Here is a 25,450-nt window from a genome sequence, read left to right as displayed (position 1 = left end):
GGAGGTGTCCATTTGCAGAGACTAACGTTTAAGTCAGTAAATTAATAGAGTTACTAGTGGTGGAGGACAAAACGTACACAGAGGAGAGATTTTAGCACCTGCACACACACACACATACACAATCTTTCATTAGAGGAGTAGTTGGGGGAAACTTATGCTAGTTATTTTTCTTACTAGTACTGTTGATTTAACATTTTCTTAAGGATCATAATGTTCAACCATTTCAAGTATTTATTTTTTTTGTAAAGCAATATATATATATATGTTAATGAAAGATTGAAATTGTCACAAGCTCTGGCAACCTAATCGCAAATTACAGAGGTTAAGGATTAATCCTCATATTCATACCAATATGAGATGAAAGTGTCAGCACTCTATAGAAACGTTTATAACCAAAAGCACATAAATTACAAGGCTTCCAACCAATACCCCCCATCATTGGAGTATGATTATCCTTGTTGTTCTAGCATTTCCTTTGGTTGCAGATTCCAAGCATAGAGAGATGGGTTAAAACTTTTGACATGAGCCTTTGCCCAATTCCATGCTCTTAGCCTAAAAGCATTCAACAAAGCTTGAATATCACAATTTTTGTTATTGAATACAATCTCATTTCTGTGTAACCAAATCCCCCACATGACCGAAGCCCACACTATCCACCAAGTCATCGATGCGTTCTTCCTTGAATTGCCCCATTGTGTTGCCAAGAGTGTTTAACACAATCCTTTGGTAGCATCGCCCCTCACACTGCCATACCATGAATAACAGTAGTTCCAAATGTAGTGAGTGAGTCTACCTTCAAAGAACAAATGCTTTGAACTTTCCATGCATTCCCTGCACAACACACAGTTCATGTCAGTGATATTAGCAACAATGTTCCTCTTTGCCAAATTATCCAAAGTTTGTAGCCTATTATATATGTGCTACCTTCCATATAAACCCTTTTATTTTGGATGGTAGAATTCTTCGTCGGCCCTAGTTATCCTGCATTCAACAATAAAACTTCCCTAACTCCCATTTATGCAATCACTAACAAATCTCTCAAGAAAACCAAACAAAACCTGAACCGCAAATTTTTTGTCCTCTTTCTAATGCTTATAAGGCACTCGTTCTCACTCATTTCAATAATTCACTTATGAGTATAAGTATAACCAACAAGACTAGATTGAAATTGTTCAATTCACACTTAACTTAATCAACCAACCCACCTAATTGTTGATTCTCCTTGATCACTCTTTCAATGATCAATGATAAAGGACCAATAATTCTTTACCCAAGTAGAATTAGAGGAAGAACATGTGTAACAACTATCTTATTAATATCTTATTAATTTATAGTATTTATTATTTAGAGTTTAATAGTTATACAGTCACTATGTAAAGTTGACTTATAATATTATTTAATTTCAAATCATAATTGTTTTGACTTTTAAAATAATTTTTGTAAAAGTCAACAAATTATATATGATAGAATATTAAGAGAGTCTTACTCAATTGCATGACATGTGAGTTATTATAAATTTATTTTGATTTTTATGAATAAAAAATGTGATTGAATATTTATTTTGATTTTCACGAATAAAAAATGTGATTGAGTGATAATAAATAATTATTTACATTTTAATGCATAACATTTTTTCTCTACTATTTGTTAACTAAAAAGTTATAAGTAATTAGAAATATTTTGATAAAAATAGTTAATAAAAAAATACAATATAAAAAGAACCTTACATGAAGAAATAAACAATTTTATCAGAAAGATTCTTATGATAAAAAAGAATTTGAGGTAGTATCTTGATTTCCCATTCCTTGTTAGCCAAGCACTACGCTGATATATTAAACTTAATTTAATGCCTCAATGGTCCTAACCCAAGTTTGACTCGTATATTTCCATATCTAGCAACGTTGGGCTTTATTGACATTGACTTTCAAATTTATGAGAGGTGGATAAGCTTCTTCTGCTTCTAGACTTGTAGGAGTTGAAGAAATTGACTCAAATGAATAGATATCATTTTACTTCGTCATAGGAAAGTTTCATTATAGTATTGCAATTTGTTCAAATATTTCGTACTAATTACTCACAAAAAGTTGTTGAACGTTCATAATATTGATAGATGATAGATGGTGGTGGTAGTAAGCAACCGATTGGGGGAGAAAAAAAGACGAAATTAACTGACAATTCATTTGCATAAACTTTTAATCAAGTCAACTGTATTTTTTAACATTATCTTTTTTAATCCATACCAATCCTCTGTCAATTTAATATAAAAAAATTTAAATAAAAAATTAATAATATAAAATTAGAGACTGATAAAAGGGAAAACAAATGAAAGATTATGTGGTAAAAGACCGAGGAGATAAAACAATATAAAAAAAGACATTAATCTAGTTTGTTTTCTTTCAAATCTAGTATATAGTCTTGCAAGCAATTTGATTCAAACAGCCAATAGCAATTAACGGCATATATGGCTAGATATTCAGAAAAAAAAAGGGCATATATGGCTAGATTGTTGTTGCAAATTGTTATTTTATCTGTTTTTATTTTCGTAAGAGATTTTTTCATAGCAATTTCTTTCTAAAGTTAAACTTTGGATGATTTGTAAAGATAATTATATGAATAAAATAATAACTTATGAATGTAATTATAAGAATAAAATAAACATAAAATATGTACATAAAACATCTTATTATCTTCCTATATAGTTATAGGAAAAAAATACTGAGTATTTCGTACTAATTACACTAAGGCTGTTTTCCGGCAACAAAAATCACTCTATCTTTTTTAATATTTAATTTATTATTGTTTTTAAAAATATAACAACCTATAACTGATACTTTATACCTTTCATGCATTTTTTTTTCGTACTGTATATATCAGTACTCTTTATGAAACTTTGATTTCATAAAATCATCAACAAATTCCAACTCACTCAACATTATTTCCTATGAAAAAAAAGTTATTCTAGTATCTTGGGCTTGGACTCGTGTACTCAATCCCAAGATTTCATTGATTTGTTTTGCTTGTATTCTTAATTTAGAAGTTTTTTTTCTTTTCATTTCTCTTTCCTTACTTTGCCTTTGATTTTCTTTTTGTGAGCCCTTGTGTTTGGCTTCGGGTCTTGTAAGCTGTAACCTATCAAATTTATGGTGTGTTTGAATAATTGTGAAAATTAGATTATTTCAATAATCAATTATATATAATTAATCATTATTATAAGTAATTATAATTAAAATCAATTTTTGTTTAGGTGATAAGTGGATTAAAAATAATTAATTTCATTTGGACGCAAAAAAAAAATCAGTTTTTACATAACAAAAGAATGTAAAACAACTAAAAAAATAAGTTGTTGGAAAATAATCATAAACTCATTCCAAAGAGCAAACATCCAATTAGTTTCCTTTATTTTTTTTTCTCATTTTTTTTCACATCACATCATTTATCAATTTTGTCTCTTCTATTTCTTTCCTTTTCCAAGTATAGACACCCATTGAAATGTGCATGGAACAAAATCTCTAGTTAGACACATGTTAATTTTTCAGTAATTTCTCTTTTTCATTTCATTCATTTGCCCACTCTTTTTTTGTTGAAAATTTCTTTAACATTTTAATTAATGTGGTGTTTCTGTTTTAAGAGAATTGATGTTGTTAAATGAGTTAGAAGCCTAGAGTTGCTTGGCACTATCACTTTTGCTATTGACAGTATCCACGTGGGTGTCTTTTGACTGGAAATATTATTTTGACAAAAACACAATAGAATTGTGATTTGTCTATATGTTGGTGGAAAAAAACAAGATTCAATTGTAGAAGTGTACAATGAAATCACATTTCCGTTATGCAATTTTTTTCACCCCCAAATAACACCATGAAATTATGATTCTATTGTGTAATTTTTTTCGTCCCAAATAACACTACAGAATCATGATTTCGTTGTATATTTTTTTTTACCTTCAAATAAAACAATGAAATCAAGATTCTGTTGTGTATTTTTTTTGCCCCCAAACAACACAACAAAATCATGTTTTCGTTGTTTTATTTGGGAGTGAAAAAATGCACAATGGAAGCATAATTCCATTGCTATGTAGTTTTGTGAGGGTGTAGGATGGAAAAGTAAGAGAGGAAGGGAGAAAGGTTGGAGGTGTAAGAAAACTCAGAAAAGTAAAATGATCATTTGCTATGTCTTGCTATTGCCAATAGAAAATTTTGGTAATGACAATAGTAATGGCCTTAGAGGTCCCTTACCTTAAAGCCCAATCCAATATTACAACGATAGGTAAGGTCCGAGTCCGACAATGGACTCATCAAACGTGAGGGGCCCATATATACAGTGACGGAAAACCCTGGTCGTTAGTTAGTTAGGTTCCGAGTTGGAAGTTGAAACTTGCTAGTTATATGAAGCCCCCAACGGGTTTATACTTTTATGTTGCGCGGTAACCCGAAATTCAAGGAGAGAACCAAAGACAAGACAAAAACGAACATGAATCTATGCATTATGCAACCATGAAAACCAACTACCTAAAATAATGCTAACACAGAACGAATGAATGTTCAGGGCTTATGCTTGTGATATTGCTTTTTGCATTTTGCAGAGGCCATGCACCAATAATTTTCAGAATTATTAGTATTGTTTTTTTCCTCTTCCATTTCAACGCGTCGTCGCAACGTGCTGGCATTTTGGTTTCCCATTTTCAACGATTCGCTGGCCAAGAAGACTTCATCATCATCACCCCAATTCAATTCCATTCTTCAAACAGCAAGAATCCCATGTTGTTTTTGTTGATCTTTCGGCTTTGATTTCAGTACCCATTGGCATTTTCTGAATTTTCTTGCCATTTCTGAGAATCAAGTTAAGATTTTATAGAGAATCAGAAATGGCTAAGAATACATCGTCAAATGAGTCGTCTTCATTGAATTCCGACAAGGACAAGGCTTCCGCTCCGTTGCCGTCATCGGATGACTCAGAGTCTCCGAAAAGCACACCACCAAAGTCTCCGCCACCATCGCCGCCGCTGCCACCATCACCGCCGAAAAAATCTGCTCCTCCGCCAACAGAATCTCCGCCGGCGCCGGCGCATTCTTCACCGCCAACTCCGTCACAATCCCCGCCACCAACTCCGCCTCATTCTCCACCACCTTCCCCTTCTCCGCCAACTCCACCGCCGGAAAAATCACCACCGTCTCCGTCTAATTCTCCGCCGCCTCCATCAACTCCCCCGCCGTCAAAAGATTCAGCTCCTCCACCCTCTCCGTCAGAACCACCACCTTCGCCACCACCGTCGCCTCCACCGCCACCCCCACAAAATTCTCCTCCGTCACCACAATCTCTCACCCCTCCTCCACATTCACTTTCGCCTCCAACTGCAATTTCAACCCCACCTTCACCTGCTTCCCATGTTACTCCGCCGCCGGCGCCGTTGGGTTCAGGGCCAAACCACCCTTCACCACCGCGACCACCGCCGTCTACCCAACCGAAACCAAGAGGTACTCCCCCGAAAAGCGATCCTCCGTCCTCATCACCTAGCTCCGGTAATAATACAGGAGAAATTGTTGGTCTTGCTCTCGCCGGGGTTTTCATCATCGCGTTTCTTGCTCTAGTTATTTTCTTTATGTTCGGGAGGAAGCAAAAGCGTGCGAGTGTCTATGCCATGCCACCCCCTAGGAAATCTCATATGAAAGGAGGAGGTATAGTATATATTTTGTATGATCATCTTCAATGTTATTGGTGTTATAAGCAATTCTCAGAAGCACATTGTTTATATTGGCATAATCAAAATTTAAAGGTCAAGATTGAGGCAAGGAGTTGGTATTAACCAATCCCTGGTTCAAGATCAAACAAATAATAAAGTTTGTATTAAACTTTTTCTAAAGTATTTTAATGAGTTCAATAGGCTTGTGCAGCCAATGTAAAAGTTTTTAAACTCTTAACCAATTGAGGGTCACCTTGGTATTAACAACCTAGTGATAAATATGTTAGACTTTTGCAATAATTCTTAAAAGAGATACCTGGTTTTTGATTGATGGGTAGTGTAGAAATTTTTTACTGCCGTGCATGGAATTAAAGCCCTATATTATCCTGAAGTTGTGCTTATAGGCACTATGGTCTTGTTAGAATTGTTGTGATATGTTACCCTATTATCCCATTGTGCATCTTGTTTCATGACTAATTAACGATTTTGGCATGGCTTTCATCAAGTGCAGACGTGCATTACTATGTAGAGGAGCCTGGTTTTGGGAGTGGTGCACTAGGTGCCATGAATTTAAGAACTCCTTCAGAAACGACTCAGCACATGAACACTGGCCAGTTAGTTTTTACCTACGAAAAGGTTGCAGAGATCACGAACGGGTTTGCTAGTGAAAACATAATAGGGGAGGGGGGATTTGGGTATGTTTACAAGGCTTCCATGCCTGATGGCAGAGTGGGAGCACTCAAATTATTGAAGGCTGGAAGTGGGCAAGGAGAAAGGGAGTTCAGGGCGGAGGTGGACATCATCAGCCGAATCCATCATCGCCATTTGGTGTCATTAATTGGTTATTGCATATCTGAACAGCAAAGAGTGCTTATCTATGAATTCGTTCCTAATGGGAATCTCAGTCAGCACTTGCATGGTAACGTGAGTTTCTTTTATTTTTTTAAAGATATGAGTTTGTGTTTTTCTAAATGTATCAAGTGATTCTCATGTGTTTATTGTTTGTGTGTGTTCTGCTCACAGGAAGTAAATGGCCAATTTTGGATTGGCCAAAGAGGATGAAGATAGCAATTGGCTCTGCAAGGGGCCTGGCATATCTCCATGATGGCTGTAAGTATATCTTGCATTTGTGCTATGACATTATCTATTCTTACATACGATACATTAAAGCAAATGATAGAGAAATGATTTTTGCACACGGTGTAATGAAAAAATGTGCCCTATAACAGTTTTAAGTGGGTCCAATTAATCTTAGATTCTAATGGGCATGGTGTTCTAAAGGTGGTGCAAATGGCATAACTAAATTGGATATGCCTGTTATCCTTGTCAACCCAGTCAAAATTTTCTTTCAGCTCAATAAACTCCTTTTTTTAAAATTAATTTTGTGTTAATATATTTTTTATATTTAATTTTTAATAAATTTTGTGTTAATAAATTGGATATTTAATTTTTAATTAATTTTGTGTTAATATATTTTTTATATTGTATGATTTATAAAGGAATGAGATAAAATAGAATATTTGAGTTATTTTATCTATTTTTTATTTACAACAACTTTTTAAAAATTAAAAATCAAAATAAATTAAAACTTAAAACTCAAATTAAAAACTGAAAACCAACCCGAACGAAACTCTATTAATTTTGATCTTGTTATCCTCTCATTGTGTATTATGTTTGACGAAATTTACTAAAAGATATCAAAAGAATGGAAAAAAAAAAATTCTACAGCAGAGAACTGGCCGGAAGCTTAGGGGATCTTAAAATATGAATTTATTTTAAATCTGTACACTATATATTATGTCCACATGACACTATATGAGTTCCGTGTTAATTTTAAGACTGGTCTCTTCATGGGATGTTGACAGTGTTAGATGTTGTGAAAATTTCTTCAAACAAAAGTGACACTGATAAGTGTTAACTAATCTTGTGCAGTTTCTCCCTATTCTATCTTTCAATTATTATCTCAATGATAATTTGGTACAATTTTGAAAAGCTAATTGCTAAAGTATTTTATTTGACTCTAGGCAACCCAAAGATTATTCACAGAGATATTAAATCAGCAAACATACTTTTGGATAATGCTTATGAGGCACAGGTCTGCATATACTTTTTTTTTTAATCTAATTACTTATGTTTTGCTCCCTGATTGAGTTCTGGATCCTAATTTAGCCTTGTTTTAACACAGGTTGCAGACTTTGGACTTGCCAGGCTAACCGATGATGCTAATACCCACGTATCAACTAGGGTGATGGGGACCTTTGGGTAGGTTTCCTCTGTCTAAAACATAAAGCACAACAATCTAATGTATATGGACTTTCATGAAGGTTATCACTTGCTATCAGTACAAACACCTCTTTAGTAGGAAAAACAAAGGAGAACAAAAGTTTATATGATGATATAGTATAAAATTGGTGGTTATTAGAACATAGTATTCTGAAAATACTCTATAGAGAATTATTCTCAGTTGAAAATTGAAATATTGCTTCGTTCAATGATTGTTGTTTATCACTGTTATTTTGGAGGCCAAGTAGACATACTCTTTAAAGGGTGTGAACTGGTTTTTTTAGGTTTTGAAGTTTATAATGGAAACTTTATCAGGGAAAACCTTCAGTAATGCCAAATGCTAAACTAAACTACCACACTTACTCATTCTAGCTTCATTTCGCAGGTACATGGCTCCAGAATATGCAACAAGTGGAAAATTAACAGATAGATCAGATGTTTTCTCTTTTGGAGTTGTCCTCCTTGAGCTTATAACTGGAAGGAAACCTGTTGATCCAATGCAGCCCATAGGAGAGGAGAGTTTGGTTGAGTGGGTGGGTCTGAAAATTTTTCTTAGTTTTTGAATTGAAATACACTTAGTATTGAATTTGGTTAAATTACTCTCTGGGTCACTATAGTTGTCCTCATTTTAAGTTTTAGTCGCTACACCGAAAAAAAAAAACTGTAGGTTTTAGTCCCTACACATGTATAAAAGTTGAAGTTTTAGTCCCTACTGCTAAAACCAGAGAAAACTTTCTGGTGGTAAAACTGCTACAAAAATTTTCTGGCGATGTTAAACCGTCACAAAAAAAAATTGTGTATGGACTAACTTACAGTTTTCTAAATTTTAAAATGAAGACAACTAGAGGATCAAGTAAATCACAAAAAAAAAAAAAATTAAAATTCCATATTTCAACACAGTGCATCTAATCAAACAACTTTTAACATGATCAACTGCACTTGCAATGACGTTTTCTTCTCTCCACAGGCTCGTCCACTTCTCCTTCGTGCAGTTGAGACAGGTGACTATGGTAAACTAGTAGACCCCAGGCTTGAGCGGCAATATGTGGACAGTGAAATGTTCAGAATGATTGAGACAGCTGCAGCATGTGTTCGCCATTCTGCTCCAAAACGACCTCGTATGGTTCAGGTGATAACAATAATAGACAATTATTTTGTGTTCATCAAAACATTTCATCTACCTATTTATGATTATCTGCATTTGTAACATTTCTATCTTAATTCTTAACTCATTCAAATCATTTGCTAATATGTCCCTTGGTTTTTATCAGGTGGCTAGATCCTTAGATAGCGGCAACCAACTATATGATCTATCAAATGGGGTGAAATATGGCCAGAGCACTGTTTATGATTCTGGCCAGTATAATGAAGACATTGAGATATTCAAAAGGATGGTTAATGGCAGCTTTGATGATTCTGAGTTTGATATGAACAGCATGGAATACCGTTCAACTGTTTCAAGAGAAATGTCTGGATCCAGACATTCAAGGATGCCATATAGTGAAGGTAGTGATTCAGATTTTAGAGTTTTCCACGGCCAACGAAGCAATACGCAGAACATGTCTTGAGGGAACACACATACATGCTAGTGCAGTGCTGTGCATAGGCATATTGGAGTTTAAAGGCTTGTGGTTTTAATCAAACTAATTTTTTCCAAACACTTACTCCTAAAGCCAAAACTGATTTCACCAAACTCCTCTTCAGGCCGTTGCATCATCTTACAAAGCGTCACGGAAATTTTTTGGTTTACAGAAATTGCAACCATGACTCGTTAAGAGTTTACGAGTGTACTTGTCCTCTAAGAGTTGACTCTTTAGTAAATTTCTTTTTAGCAGACTTTGGACAAACTCTATAAACTTTAAGTAAACTCAGCTAGATTCTCGAGTTTACCATCGAGTCAACGAGTTAGCAAGTTAAAAAAAATTAGACCAAAATATAAGTTATTTTTTATTATTTTTTGTCTGTTTAGCATTCTCAAATACACTAAATATTCCTTTATTTAGTGTGTTATTTTCAAATACAAAATTCTCACCTTTAATAATATCAAACTCTTGTTCTCTAATAACATCAAACCCTCGATGAGAATGATCTACCACTACTATAACGTCTGCAAGTTATTATCTAGTAGTGATGTATTATTACTAGACTTATTTATTTAAATATTCAAAACTTTATGATTTACTGTTTTTTGAAATGTTTAATTAGTATGTTATTTATAAATATTTTGTTATTATTTTTATATGAAGTAGACTCTTAAAAATCTACTAGTTGAGTCCACGAGTCGAATCTATGAAATTCTCACGAGTCTGTGTAAATTCTCGAGTTTGATAATCTTGATTGCAACTATGAAAGTTGAAAAATATATTGAGATTGTCTTTGTTTGACTGCCAATCAAAAACATTATTTTCTTTTGTATGTCTTCAGTTTTGTTTTGTTTTCTTTTCCCCTATTTTTTTTTTCTTATAGCTAAGGATATTGAAAGCTTGTAAAGTATAAGTTTGTTGGCTTTACTTTTTAAGCTTAAATATGTTTTTTTATTCTTGATAAATGCGTAATTTTTGGATTTATTTTTTAATAAATTTTTGTTTTATGTTAAGCCCCTAATAAGATAATACTTTTGTTTTAGTCTCGTTGTATCTTAATAAATTAGCGAATTTTATGCTTGTATCTTAATAAATTAGCAAATTTTATTTTAGTTCCTACTAATAACTAATGAAAAAAGTTTATCAAAGAAAAAACATAGAATTCGCTTATGAGGGACTAAAAACAAGTGTCAAAGACCAAAAATAAAATTTTTGTTTTATTAGAAATTCAATATAAAACAAAAATTTATTAAAGAATAAATAAAAAAATAGAATATTTATTAGGCATAAAAACATATTTAAGCCTATGTTTTAATATCTATTATTATAGATATTTCTTATTGATGGGGGATGAGGAAGATTGAGTTTCTTAATGCACATTTGCAATGATAGATTGATTGAGTGTATATAAGTCATAATACTGATAAGAATCATTATATTTTGCCATTTTGAATTTGTTTTATGGCAGTGAGTATGTGAGTTGCAAATATATATTGAGCAGTTTTGAGACTTAGCTTTTAAGAGTATACTATTTATGCTTATAGTCCAATTTTTTCTTCTTCTCTCTAGTTGTGGAATGTAATGATGACTTAGCATTTGTAGATAACATGATCTTTCAGTCTATAATAATGATGACTTAGCTGATAATTATTTCATACACACAACTATACAAGTTCTGAAAATCTTAAGCTAACTCATCTCACTAACCCGTTAAAGCTCTAAAATGGTTCTCACATTTTTCCACTAACAATATATTGATGCAAACTCTATAGCAGACCCGCCAAATGAGCCACCCCACCATCTCCATCTGCCCACAAAGTTTTGCATTTCCTAATATTATTCAGCAGCCAAGTTCTTGAGTAGATGTTTATTTTGCTTTATTAATCTAAATCCAGTTCAAACTAAAGTTTCTTAAAACAAATCCAAATCAATTTAATCATATAAAATAATTCAAATACACTGATAAGAAGACATGAGAAATAAAATAAATAAAGTAGTAAATCATACAAATCCACTTTTTAATACATTGATAAAAGAATTGTAGGAGGTTCAATAAACAAAGGAGCAAACAATACAAACATCCGAACATTGTAGAGGTACATGCTGTCAAAGCTTATATTATACTAAACTTAATTGTGAACTTGGGTGAAAGGAAGAAGCACTTAAATCTTCAAACAAGCTTGCGGGAGGCTTGAAATTTTGGATTTCAAAGTGGCAAGATTTATGACTACAAGAACAATGTAGTTTTCAGTTTCAAAATAGAACCCGTTGTGCAGTACAACAAAATAAGATAAAATTATGAAATTTGCATAGAATGAAATCCCTCTCCTTAACGGCGTCAATTGAAGTGATTATGTTTAACAAAAAATGGAAAAATTTTAATTTTAGAAAAAATATTTTAAATTCTTAAATTGAAACATACAAGGTGATTATTAAGTTTTGATTACTAGAGGCAATTTATACTATAGGGTGAAAGAGAGGAGAAATCGTAAAATTGTGTTTTCTTGTTTGAAAATTTAAAATTCTAAAATTTGGTGTCAATAACAAATTTATTCTTTTAATTTTTAAAATTCTATATAATTTCCTCTTCGTCTAATTAGGCTGGATACACATTCATACGGTTTGCAAATGATTAAAACCTACCAACATATAGGAAGGAATAGGAATTCCTCAAGACAAGTTAGGCATTGAAAACCTGCCAACATATTGAACTTACCACACCCCTCAATTACTAATTCCTTGTGAGAGTGCAACCCTTGCACCAATACTTCCCCTGCAAAAATTTAGGACATTCATTAATTAGAAGTGTAGAAAGGTGCAGGAACATGTTTTTCCCATCCTCCCTTGATAACCTTACTAGGTTTGACATATTGCAGAGTGACAGATCTCTAGAGTCATGAAAACTACTCCACCATCATAGCACTCTTTGTATGTGTATTTTACATTAATCATGTTATTTATCCGTAGCTCCTTTTGAGAAAGTAGTTTCCCCAACGCTGGAAGTTGTTAACAGTTTTCGCAATCTCACAACTTTAAATAAGTTAAATAATTGAGAGTAGGACTGACATCCATTGTGGGAAATGAGCACCTTTATATCCATTCACACTCAAATCCTAAAGTTGTTAGGTAGTAGGCTGAAACACTTCAAAAATCTCCTCAACATGTTCTTGTAATTCTCACTCTTCATTCCTGTCCCATGACAATTCCACTTATAATTTGAGAGATGGTGGATTTTTTTTTCAGGCAAAATAGTTACACCATTGTCATTCGAAATGCAACAACAACCCTCTCCTTCACAACAAATTGTGCAAGATCATGAATAAGATCATGCATTTTGAAACGTGTAATTTTGCCAAACGTGTGAGTCTCAATATCTTGAAAAAATGATCTCCAATATAATTCATTCCACACACCACCAGGCACCAGCATTTCCAACATCTAATATTTCATTAGATGAAATAAATCCATTAGCCATGCAAAGTTCTACAAATATTGCTTGTTTATTACTTCATCTTTGAGAAATATTACACAGTAAGCAAAACATTGTCTTAATTCTATGGGTAAGTTTTAACTTAATCTCAAGGCAAGCATTATAGTCTTTTCATTGTGTGGTAAACTCCACAAGTTGCTTTCCTTAACATTGAACCATTCTTTTTCCTCTCTTTAGATCCAAATCTTCACTGGCACGGTCACTTGCTGCTTCTATTATAGCTTTTGTCATTCACTTCAAACTGAAATCTTCCGCAACACATACCCATATTCTTAGCTCAGAGTGGTTGACTACCTTCTCATGATTGAAGATTAGTTGGACAAGTGTTGTTTTTCTAAGTCTGCCAAGACCTACGATAGGATAGACTAATAAATCCTTAGAATGAAAAGCATCATCAACAAAAAAGTCTACAATTTTGTCCATATCTTTTTCTCTTCCATAGACTTGTGGTTCAATGATGAATGAGGTGGTTTGGCGTCACTCAGTGACTTGAGTAACTTTACTTCTCTCATGAACCATAACAGTCAAATGAAACTTAATCCTTTCTTGAGCAATTTTTTCTAATCTCTCACTTATACTTTTCATTTTCTTAACAGTTTTGTAATAGGAAAAAACGTGCATAGGATGAAAAGAGGATAAGCAAGAGATTTTTACAAATTCTGATAGACAAGAGTTGACTCCTTCATATTCCAACTGCAGTTTTTCATAGGCATACTCGTCCATGATGTCATCCAGCTCATGAGCTGCATCTCTTAGCTTTAGCAGCCAATCCTTTAAAGATATGTCTGAGAATTGTTTCTCCTCGGCATCTTCATGCATAGCCAAGATAGCAGTGAGTAAGCTAGCAAGCCTTTTTTTCAAGTCTTGATCAAAACCCAGAAATAGTCCCAGCTCTTTTCCAATGAGAGAACTCAAATTTTCAAACACACCTTTAAGTGCAGCCTCAACCATCTTCCAAATTCTAACTCACAGAATGAAAATGCACGAGAGCTAGTATGCTTCAAATATGAACACGCAATGATATGATCAAGTGGTAAGATTAACAAGCAGAGAACACGATTTGCAAAATAGACTTGGTAAGTCAACAGCCAACTCACGAAGCAATACATGATTCAAGTCATCAAGCTGCGAGTCTCTCGAGTAAGTGGCTCCTCATATTTTAATTTGTATTTGATCGTTCAAGGAAGCAACCAATAGTTGGAAGGAAAATAAACAATACTGTTGTACTGACTTGTATTTTTATCTATTTTAAGGCGTTGCTTGCACTCTAATTACTTGAATTAATAATGTTAATTAGTGATGTTAAATGTAAAATTTGATTAAGCTAATTTTGTCTGTGCTATATTCATGATTCAATACTAACGGTTACTACATTAATCTAAACCACTTCTTGTATTCCAATTTCCAACTATCCCATTAAAGTTAATATAGTTAACTACTTCCTTAAGAATCTAAACATTAACGTCATATTTTAATTTTAAATTAATTATGAATCCATGCATTGCAAAAATACTGTAAATTTTTAAGATACATAAATTTCAAATATGTAAAATGTCATTTATTAATATTTTATTAAAGCATAAAACAATAAGTAAAAAAGAAGGAGTTGAATATAGAAAACTATAATTCTTACCGATAATATGTTATTATTATCTTTGCATATAATAATATTCTTCTTTTACCTAATCAAGAATTTCATGAATTGGTCTCTTTAGTATCCATTATTATGCTTAAGTGTCATTTGATATTACTATGAAGAAAAGTATCATTTGATTATTATATAGGTGTTTTTTTTAGTGTACCCTTCATTCACAGGCCAAGCATATCAAGGAGAGTAGCGTTGTGGTAGTTTTGGGATTTTATAAAAAAAAAAAAAATTAAAGTCAAAGGAGGGGCAGGAAGTATTTTATGGGGTGCAGGAAGCAAATGATTGAAAACAACACCAAAAGAAAAACAATTAAGCGTGATCTATTGGGGTCCATTGGGACAAAATCACCCTGGCCATGTTATTCCCACTTCCTTTTTCTTTAAGTTCATAGCTATGTTACACCGAAATTTCTGACTTCTTGCACTTGTCCGACACTAAATGTGGACACCTCTTCTAGAACGGATTTAAACTTTGTTTTCCCACTTTGTGATAGACTACCCCCCCTCTCCCTTTGGTTCTCATTGTGAATTCTCCTCAACAGAAACTGATTTTGTTATGTATGTAGAACAGATTCACAACAAAAACATGTTTCTACTGTTTTAAATTTTTTCAATTGTGCATGCTCTAGGATCCTAAATGCAAGGCAAACCTGTTAAAGCCTTGAAATATCTCACGTTTTGCCATTGATGATATATATTAAAGTAAACGCTAAGTCTCTAAAGTACATTAGTTACGAACTTACGGGTGACCGATTTGCGTGAGACAGGATAATCGTGAAACCCTGACCAATGTACCTTGTAGCCCGGACTGTTTGTTGACTATAATTTATGAATCCAGTTACCATAAGAAACATATCGTGAATATCTCTCAATATTTTTTTCTTTCTCTTGTTTGACACATGAATATATAAGGTTCATTTTTTTTTACAATGAAAACCGTTGAGACTAAGTTGTTAATATTAGATTGCCGAGAGAAATGGGTAAAAGAAATTTTCACCCAAGATTTAATAATTGATCTATTCTTAGTCTAGGCAAGGTCCATCTTGTTGCGATAGAAAGTAATAAGAATAAATAAGTTTTAGCTAGTGTAATAAAGATACTAATTATCGTTACAAAATTCAATTGAGCCACTATCTCCATCTCGCCTCAAAGTTCTGCATATCCTATTCCGAACATTATACAGGAGCCGCCGATGTTTTAACCAATCAGCAAGAGAAATAGACAAACCGAATCCATGGTTAAACAAACCATAAATATTTGACCACTATTTTTAGCCATCACATGTTAGAATTGAGCTAATGGTGACAAGTTTGTATAGTTGGTAAGAAGTTAGACCTCTTTATCAGTATTATAAGGAGTGTCTAAGGAGAAATTAAAAAAAAAAAAATGAAAATCATGGTATGAGTACGTGGTAAATTGTCACACTTTCTCGTTGCGCGCACTTGAAGACCTTGGTTTCTTTAATGCAGAAAGAAAGGTTATAAATTCATATGATCTGGATTAGTTTCTTTAACTTCTTTTATGATTGTTTGCAGCACAACTTCTGGTGTAGTTTTTGGCTCTCTAAATAATTGTTTCTTTTTCTTTTATAAATCTAAATCTAGTTCAAATTAAGTTTCTTAAAAGGAAAAAATCTAAATCAATTTAATTACACATAAAATCATTCAAACCCATCATTATTCTTTATCCAATCAATCCATCAAGTTTAAAATGAGTAATTTCTATTTTTTACACTCCTTTTACTTTTAGAAATCCATATTGCAGAGAGAAACACAAGCTTTTGTTTTCAAATATGAAAACAAGGCCATAAGAAGAGTAGAGAAGATAATTATACATTTCATCTTGCAGTTGCAAATCTAATAAGAGACTGAAAAACAGAGAAGATAAATAGAAACACAATGGTATAGATGTGGAACAGTTGCCAACAAGAAGATGGGCATGCCTACATAATATAATAATGTTCCCTAACAATTCCCTTCATGGACCTGGTCTTATTTTTCCTTGGTGGCCAAGCTTCATTTCGAAAGTTTTCACGTCACCATGATGAGGAAGTGGCTTGATTCCCCTGCCTGCTCCATGTCCATTAGGCTTGGAAGCTGCGATTCTCTTGTCAAACCCGAATTCGATGTCCACTTCTTTTGGACGGAAGTTGTGGTGGTTCTGCTGCTGCTGCTGCTTCTTTTGTGGCTTAACATGTTTCTGGTTGTGGCTGTGGCCACCACGACGGTTGCAAAGCCTTCCAAGGCAGCAAGCAACTGCAGAAATGACTATAATTATAGCCAAAACAACAAAAACTGACCCAAAAGAGCCATTTGAATGGTGGGGTGGTGACTCATATGTGACACTGGTAGGATAGACCTGGACAGGTTGCTGTTGCTGCTGCATCAGTGGCTGTGGCTGTGTCTGTGGCTGAACTTGTAAAGACATCTTCAATGAGAGAATTGAGAAGAAGGGAGAATAGTTATGTTGAGGGGTATGAGAATTGTGGGGAATAGGTGGATTTGGTATTAAAGCTGCAGCACTTGTTCTTTGAGTGCAGACCAAGATAGATTTGGATTTTAACTCCTCAAGCACTCAAGGGGATTAGGTGTGAGAAGTGGTTTTGTAAATTGGCTCTCTAATAAGTAGGAATTTTTGAATTTAGAAAAAAGGGGAAGAGGGGAACTTTCTTTAATAAAGAAGGCAACTAAAGATATTCTTTGTGTTTTTTAAACTTATTGGCTCCTATGATTGCTTTGTAAGGAGAGAAAGCAAGATCTTGCAGTATCAGGACACACAACACTCTCAAGGCCCCATGAAACTGCAGCTTTTGTTTACTGGGGTTTTCCCACTCATAATCATTGAATGAGACAATCTATGACTCTATGTAGTTAATACATGCCAAACAGTCATGATATTTTGTTGATAAGTGCTACTTTTCTTGCAACAAATTATAAAGGGATGTAGAGGAGACATTATTTCATGATTTGAGATTTTTATAGTTTCAATTAATCTTTACATAGTACATAATGAGTATTATTAACACTTTTTCACAAATTATGCGATGATACCATAACAAAGATCATAGATACATGAGCTATCTAATGAATTATTGAAGAAAGACATTTTGTAAGGCTTAAAAACGTCTTATACATGTTAGAGACTTGTTTATTATGCAATAGTCTCTAGGCCATAGACAATTCTGTTATCTTAGACAGTACTATACGGTCAGTTTTTCGTACAAAATACATACCTAGGGTCTAAACAAAGTAATTGTCTTTAGGAGTAGGATAATTTTCCAAATGTGATGCATAAAGGAATAATCTAGTCAAGGATTTCTCCGAAATCTGTGAAAGGGGGGGCACAGAGTGAGACTAACCCTGTTTTATTAATATAGGGATCTGTGCAAAAGTATCATGCACTAACCATTCCAATTGCTCTTATAAGCTTGATGGGGTCACCCTGCCCCGATTGTCCCTTTATTCCTTTGGAAAGAGGGGAATCAGCTTGTGATTGTTGAGTTGGTTGAGATATTAATTTCAAATAGGTTAACTTTGTTATCATGATATCATACACTTCAGTTAGTTAAATCAGTATCCTGGTGATTCTTTTCTTAAGTCAAGTTTTATACTTGTGTGTTATATTAAAATAAAAAGTAAAAATGATCTTCCGGCATTAGAAGTTAGAAGTTTCAGATAAAAGAATTACGGGTTAAATGTATTTTTTATTGATAGGACCTTTTTATTTTATTTTAGTCTTTATAAAATTTTATTTTGATTTTAGTATTTAAAATTAAAAATTTAAACTATATTCTTTTTTTAAAATATAAATCACATGTTACGTCAAAAAACTAATTGAGTAGTTATAATTAGGTTAAATTGTTTGTTGTTCAGCATATGTAATAATCTTTTAGATAAGTCTCTATCGATTTTTTTCCATGTAGTATTGAGTGTAGCTTCTCATTTTATTACATTTATGTACATCAATAATAATAATAATGTGTTTATTTCTAGACAAGGACTAAAATCATGTTATAAATCCATTAGGATCAACTAACGGTGGAAGTCTGGAGTAGATACATCATAATTTAGCTTTGATCTCAAATGTGACCTTTGTAAAAAAAATAATTTGGTTATTTTTATTGAACATGGGGAGTGATTTTATTTTATTTTATTTTATTTAAAAAAAAAAACTGAATTGGAATGTCATTCTTTACTTAGCCATGGCACATAGGAAATCAGTATCAACCACCAAAGGATGAATGGGACATGAAACCCTGACATCTTTTCAATGGAGAAAGTCACCATTGAGTAAAGAGAAAACAGTATATATGAAGCAACCACTTTGAAAAATGGTTAGATAAATCCATTAAGCAAGCCAGCAAGGGTTGAACAAAAGGCGAAAAATTCCACTTCCACTCTTCCATGAATGAGAATATAATTGCCCGTGCAAAGTTTCGGTTCTGTTTCTTCAAGGGATGCCTCTGGCTGGCATCATGTGAGTTCTTACAAAAAGGAGAGTACCAGAATAGAACTTTAACATGCTTGCATGAAGAAAACTTTTTTATGAGAACTTCAGAAAATGGTTCTGTTAAAACTTTCATTACAATCTATCCTTTAAATTTTATTTATCGTCATTGCATCTAGGTAGGCCAGTGCTAATTTGCCTAAAGAGAGTATATTTTCTCAAGTAATGAAATTTAAACCTAAAACTTTTTTAAGAGGTGTGAAAAACATTGAATGGAACTAAATCATTTTAAAATTAAGTGTTTGAGAAAAAATTGAAATGAACTATTTCTGTAAAATGATTCGATTTGAATAGAATCCCTTTTGTAAAGTGTATTTGGTTGAGTTCGAGTGCACGATAATTTTTAATTTTTACAGATATAAAAAAACAAATCAAACATAAAGTATATAAAGAAAACTAAATTCAACAATAAAAACTCAAACTGTTTGAGAAAAAGAATTTGACCAAACTATATCTATGAAATAGTTTAGTTAGAATCAAACTGTTTGCAAAGTAATTTTTGTTTGATTTGGATCAATTTGATAAATAAATATAAAAAGAATCACTAAACCAACTCTAGTGGGTTAATGAGAATGAGTATTCAAATATTTGTTAATGTTACCTAATAACTATAAGTACCTGGCATTTCACAACATATGCTGAGTAGGTTCCTCAATTATCGTGCCACCTACAAATTGTTCCCCCATTAAGGGATTTGTTTTTATCAATTAAATTTGGCCAAAAACAAGCTTCTTTACCCACTATAATTTGCATTGGTCATGATAGAATTAGAATAATTTTCCCAAGTTAGACAACTGATAAAGCCAAACATAAAATTACATGGCAGATATTCAGTCAAAACAAGAAGCATCGTCATCAACAACATTTGTCAGCAATAGCATATTTGTCTGCAAAAGGATTTCATACTTGCTTGTCTTTGCGAGTGCAAGAAGTCAGAAATTTCAGTGTAACGTCCGAATGTAAAGCACTTTTTTTGGGGACCCAAAATGCTTCTTCTATCTCACCCTTTACAACACAAGAGAATGTGTGATGCACATTTTTTAATTTTAATTTTGCAAAAAGTAAATTTTAGATTCATTTCAAATATAATCTTTGTCACGCCATCCTTCTTTTTTATGAAAGAGAAAAATTCTATTGTATGGGCCAGACTTGATTATGGATCAGTGAAGCCCATCCACACGTTAATGGGCCTGGCTATCGGGTCGTACCATGGGCCCACCGCTTTAAGTGTGATGTATAAATTTGATTTTCGAAAACCGTTGATCATTTCTGCGCGCGAATTCCAGAGAGAGTTTTGATTCTGAATGGAGTTTTCTTCGGCTCAGAAACTGTGCTTACATGTGAGTTTCTTCTTCTTCTTCTTCTCCTTCTACTGCGTATTGTTCTTAAAATTATATTTAACTTTTTTTCCTATGATTTTGTCATTGGTTCGTTTATGTAAATCTGAGCTTACCTTGCATGGGAGTTTCGCGATTTGTTCGGTTATGTGTGTGACGTGAATCTGCGATTACAGTTAATATCTTCAGCGTATCAGAGATGCCGATTATCGGAGCAGATTTGCAGACTCGCGGTTATTCTCACTCGTTCTTCATCTTCGCATCCTTCTCTTCAAATCTCTAGTAAGAAAATGTTTGCAAGTGTTTCTTCACGCTCTATCTATTGCGCATTTTGTTATTAGATAAATTTTATCCGAAGCAATTTGTTTCATTTTTCGGGCATTTATTTTAGTTGATTGAAAATAATGAATCAAAACGGTGTCGCTTGTTCAGCATGAATGGTGAATGATTTTAAAAATTAATAAATCCTGTTCTGCTTCACCAAATTAAGAAATTCTGTTTAGTAAAGAGTGGTGAACTTTTTCTTTGTAATAATATTTGAATTTCTTGAGAGCAGTCTCTGATACTGGCATTGGGAGCTGCTTGGAGGAATTTCAGGACTTGAGGTTTTCTTCCACGGATGTTGCTGACAATTGGGGTAACTGAACAATTCATTATTACAAACTGAGTTGAATTTTTTTCCCTCTCTTTTTTTGTAACTGTTTATTGATAGCTTGTTTTGACTTCCTTTTTTTTATCTCTTATTTATTTATTTTGCTCCTTGTAACACAGATGGAGTGCTTTCTCTCAAAACCACCGGTAAGTGTAATGTTCTCATGTTAGTTGTGCTATGATCTCATTGAACATATATATATATCCACATGCACAAAGTAGAAAAGAGATAACAATTCTTGTATCCGCGTCAACTCTATTGCTCTTGCATTGATGTGGGACGTAATATGCTAGGCCACCCATTCTGTCTAAGGAAAATGGTTTTAATGTCTCTCTTCGTATTAATTTAATAGTAGGTATAGTTACTTTTGATATGAAGTCATTTTTCACCAGCCATGTGGAAATTTGTCAAATGTTTTATGTTTCCTTGGTGCCTGTGTAATTATATTACGTCACTGTTTAAGAGTAAAGCAGGTTTTCAACTATATATTATATTACCACGTTTAGTTTAGTTATTATCATGATTCTTATTGCAGTCTTTGGACATTGTAGGCATCGGCGATACCGAGATACATAATTTTCAGATAAACCTGAAAGGAAGTGGTTCCTCTAGAATAACTCGACTAACTCCAAACACAAAAAATGGGGCAAAATTCAGGCATGTAAGTCATTTGAACTACATTAAATTAAGATCAATTTGTTGGTTAAGTTTCTTTCTAATAATTGTGTGATTGTCTTATTTTGCAGTGGTAGTGAAGTTTGTATGTATTCTTTTGTTAGCCTTGATCTCTTACTGGCTGATATTCATACCTTTTTACAGAAGGTATGTGCTGACTTTCTGGTGCTAATTTGTGGAATCTCTTTTGTTGCAAAAAATAAATTACTTGGGATACATGAAACTTTTACTATGCTGCTATTTTCAATATAAATGTGTTTGATCAAACAGCTTAATTATCACTGTGCCTCAGTCATGTGATAGTCCTATAGAAATGGCAATCACTGCATTTATCGTTATAAAAAAATTTAAGCATGAACCAATATTGAAACTATTAGGCCATAACAAATGTTTCAATTATTAGGAAGCAGTGACAGCTGTAGACAGTGCTAAGGCTATACATTAGAAATTTGTGTGATTTTGCACTTCTCCACTGGGATGTTGTCTAAGGCAATTTGGTTTATCAAAATTTGCTATACTGAGAAATCAATAATGTGAGTGCTCCTAGTTTCTAAATCCCCACACCAAGAACAGTAAAAACCTTCACCTGACATATATATAAAAAAGAGAGAGAGAGAGAGAGAACATTAGCAAGCAGAAATATGAAGGTGGCTTTAATGTTCCTGAATGTGCTAAGTTTGCTGCAGCTTTGTTCTTCAATGCATGTCAAAATTGAGGCCGTTGAAGTTGTCATATCACTCTGTTTATCTACAAAACTATCTTCTGTTTATACTCATGTATCAAATTTCTTATTCTTTCAATTTATTTATTTATTTGTTGATTTTGCAGATGCTAATTTTAAAGATTCCTGTAAGTTAAACTGACACAAGTGAAGAATTCTCAAATGCATTCACTTTTTTTCAACCAACTTTAACTTGAAGTGTGTCAATGCTGTTGTTGGAGAGCTTTTTCCTTCTATCTCATGCTATCAGAAGTTAAAAACTCCACCAAATCATATTGCTGATTTGCACTTCCAGTTCCATATCATTGACATTATCCTAAGAAAACTTACAAATGTAATGCAGAACCCTTGAAGTTGGCACAGTTTTAGTGATTCATTCAATTTTTTTGTCCAGAATGTTGCAATTCAATTAGTAGCTGAAGATTGCGATGTTCCTGAATCACGATATGAAAAGGTTTTTCTTACAAATGAGTGCAAGAAGTTACCAATGTCGGCATCAAATCTAGAACTTCTCAAATCAGGCATTGAAGACTATGTACTTAAGCATGGAAATAATTTAAGTAACAAGTGTAACTCTTGCTTCCCAAGTTGGTAAATTCATAATCTCAAGTCAGCTCTCATTTAGAATCCTAACCTTTTTTGTTCTAGACTTGGTAGATTGATTACTTTCCTGCGGTTAAGTCTTTCAGGAAGAGATCTTTTCTACTTTTGTATGCTTTGATCATTCGTAGGTATCATAATCATCCTAAAGTTCATGAGATATGTTGATTATCACTTGAACATTAAATTCCCTATTTACAACACTTTGTACTTAGGGAATGAAATGCGTAGTAGTTTTGAGTTCTTTATATGTTGTCATAGTTGTTACGTAGAAGAACCCTTAATGTATGATAGAATCTAGATATTTTTCAGTGTCTATCAGCTACTCAGCTTATTTTGCATGTGAATTGTTGCAGGTTATTTATTATTAATTGGATCCATTTAAAATGTTGATCTGTAACATTTTGTACTAATTGCAGAGGAAAAATGTTACATCTAGAAGTAAACGCGAGAACTTGGTTTTCTAAGCCTTCTCAAAATATTTACTTTCTTGATGGATATGGCATGCTTAATAAAAATAGGAAGGGCCTCTATATTCTTAAATCATAGCACTAAGATTTGAAAGTGTCTTCTTTTTTGAACCTTGTTAGGGAGCAGCGCAAAGTTGGGAGTGGGGAAGCTTGCTGCACTGACAATCGACTACACATTGAACTGGTGATGGAAGCAGCCATAGTAATAAGTAACATATCAATGCAGAACACAACGTGCTTCAGGGAATATGGTAATAAAACAGAGGTCTGTTAACAATTCCCTTGAATTTTATGCTTTAGCTGTTTTGTTATATTTTAAATTTTATATATCTGCTACTTAATTTGGATGATAACAATTTTTACTATCAGGTTTTGTATTTCAAGGACTTTTCACCTTGTACAATCTCCCAATCATCTGTGAAGGCATTGCAAAGCATTGACTGGAAAACATATGGTTTGAATTTAGGAGGCATAGTGGAGCAAGATGGCGTTACATTACTAGAATGGGAAAACTTCCCTACAGATACTCACATTGATATTGTGCTCCACTCATATCATAAACAATATCCAGCACTGAACAGATCCTTTTTATCTTTATCAGAGACATTTGAAGTGTTAAAACACGTCTTTTTATTTTCTTTGAATTTTTTATATTATATTTATTCATTGAATAAGTAACGATCCAGTAGTTCTTACTTAAACTTTGCCAGATCTGGTATATCATTGCAGTTTATGTTCTTCTCGGGCATACATATTTCCCTATATATGTATGAACATTTGATTTTGTATGGTAATGTATCTTCTGAATTTTCTTTATTTATATGTAATTCATACTTCCTTGACATATTGATAAGACCACGATACCAGCTCCAAGGAAAATGTCTCCACTTGTCAGAAACCTTGTTAAGAAAGCAGTTAAACTTTCACTGGATGACTTGAAGGCGAATCATCCCCAGGCTTTTTTAAGTTCACGTGCCGTCGAGGTAAAGTCATCTCTAACATTCTCTCCTTTCCCCTCTCTCTAACACACATTTGTGGTCTGTGTAGACCCTCGTATTTTTACTGTTGAAAATTTTCCGCCGAATGTTTAGTTTAAATTTCTGGATCATTATCTTTTTGGTCTTATATTGAATTCATTGGCCAACTTTGCGACCTAATATTTTTAAAAAATGGTTCTTTCACTTTCAGATTCGCAGTTATGCCCCTGATCTCGCAAAGACAATTGCTGGGTTGATCTTGTCTTCCAGTGACTTGGATTTCCAGGGAGAATGTTTTTCTCTTCTTGGATTACAGTCCCAAGAAGTTGGAACTGAAATTGTGGAAAACTGTATTGAGGAAAGGATTGTTTCGGTTATAGAGATGAACGACAAGAAGTCCTACAATTCTCAAGAACCCGCACCTTTCCTTTTCGAAGAAGACCCAGTTGAGGAATTAGAGTTTCAAGAAAACGATTCCAGCCCCTTGGACTTTTAACTGTTTTAAGCTTTTCTTGTGCCCCTAGTTCGAGTATGTACTTCATTGAGGCAAAACGGAACAGTAGTAAATTAATAAGAATGAAAAGGCACTACTAATAGCATTTTATCACATTAATTTTCACAATTTTATTTCCTAAATTGTTTATATGCGTACATGTTTTTATTGAAAATAGTTTTGTCAAAAACTGAATTTCTGGGAGAAATTTCAAAAAGGGACTTGGATATCCTGTTGCATTTGAATTGAAAATAAATGAGCAAGAAACATCAACATCACACCAAAATTTTAAAAACTTGAGTCCATTCCTTATGTGTAATATTTAAAATTGTTAAA

At 33.3% G+C, this 25,450-nt stretch overlaps 3 protein-coding genes and 2 pseudogenes across 3 annotated transcripts; 3 read left to right on the top strand and 2 right to left on the bottom strand.

Moving 5' to 3' along the window:
* The first annotated feature begins 4,542 nt into the window (after positions 1-4,542).
* LOC114406428 (classical arabinogalactan protein 9-like) lies at positions 4,543-5,784 on the top strand. Its single transcript, XM_028369128.1, has 2 exons — positions 4,543-5,675; positions 5,774-5,784. The coding sequence occupies exons 1-2, from the start codon at positions 4,865-4,867 to the stop codon at positions 5,782-5,784; spliced, it is 822 nt and encodes a 273-aa protein (XP_028224929.1). The 5' UTR covers positions 4,543-4,864.
* Positions 5,785-6,206: 422 nt separating this feature from the next.
* Positions 6,207-9,905, top strand: LOC114401075 (proline-rich receptor-like protein kinase PERK12). The gene is made up of 6 exons (XM_028363573.1): positions 6,207-6,599; positions 6,704-6,790; positions 7,705-7,775; positions 7,866-7,942; positions 8,349-8,496; positions 9,235-9,905. The coding sequence occupies exons 1-6, from the start codon at positions 6,245-6,247 to the stop codon at positions 9,529-9,531; spliced, it is 1,035 nt and encodes a 344-aa protein (XP_028219374.1). The 5' UTR covers positions 6,207-6,244; the 3' UTR covers positions 9,532-9,905.
* Positions 9,906-13,180: 3,275 nt separating this feature from the next.
* LOC114406421 lies at positions 13,181-14,128 on the bottom strand (annotated as a pseudogene).
* Positions 14,129-16,384: 2,256 nt separating this feature from the next.
* Positions 16,385-17,307, bottom strand: LOC114409854. The gene has a single exon (XM_028373495.1). It carries the CDS (start codon positions 17,108-17,110, stop codon positions 16,661-16,663), a length of 450 nt encoding a protein of 149 aa, XP_028229296.1. The 5' UTR covers positions 17,111-17,307; the 3' UTR covers positions 16,385-16,660.
* A 3,152-nt stretch (positions 17,308-20,459) lies between these two features.
* Positions 20,460-25,221, top strand: LOC114409845 (annotated as a pseudogene).
* Positions 25,222-25,450: the final 229 nt, after the last annotated feature.

Source organism: Glycine soja, chromosome 1, assembly GCF_004193775.1.
Source record: "Glycine soja cultivar W05 chromosome 1, ASM419377v2, whole genome shotgun sequence".
Classification (NCBI taxonomy): Eukaryota; Viridiplantae; Streptophyta; class Magnoliopsida; order Fabales; family Fabaceae; genus Glycine; species Glycine soja.
Note: the sequence above shows the minus strand (reverse complement) of the source record. Positions and strands in the feature narration are given on the sequence as shown.

Bases quoted from the DNA above. Each gene is read 5' to 3' on its own strand.
- LOC114406428 (XM_028369128.1), top strand. From the start codon at position 4,865: ATGGCTAAGAATACATCGTCAAATGAGTCGTCTTCATTGAATTCCGAC.
- LOC114401075 (XM_028363573.1), top strand. From the start codon at position 6,245: ATGAATTTAAGAACTCCTTCAGAAACGACTCAGCACATGAACACTGGC. The intron at 6,600-6,703 runs GTAACGTGAGTT...TTCTGCTCACAG, and splicing joins TCTCAGTCAGCACTTGCATG to GAAGTAAATGGCCAATTTTG. The intron at 6,791-7,704 runs GTAAGTATATCT...ATTTGACTCTAG, and splicing joins GGCATATCTCCATGATGGCT to GCAACCCAAAGATTATTCAC.
- LOC114409854 (XM_028373495.1), bottom strand. From the start codon at position 17,110: ATGTCTTTACAAGTTCAGCCACAGACACAGCCACAGCCACTGATGCAG.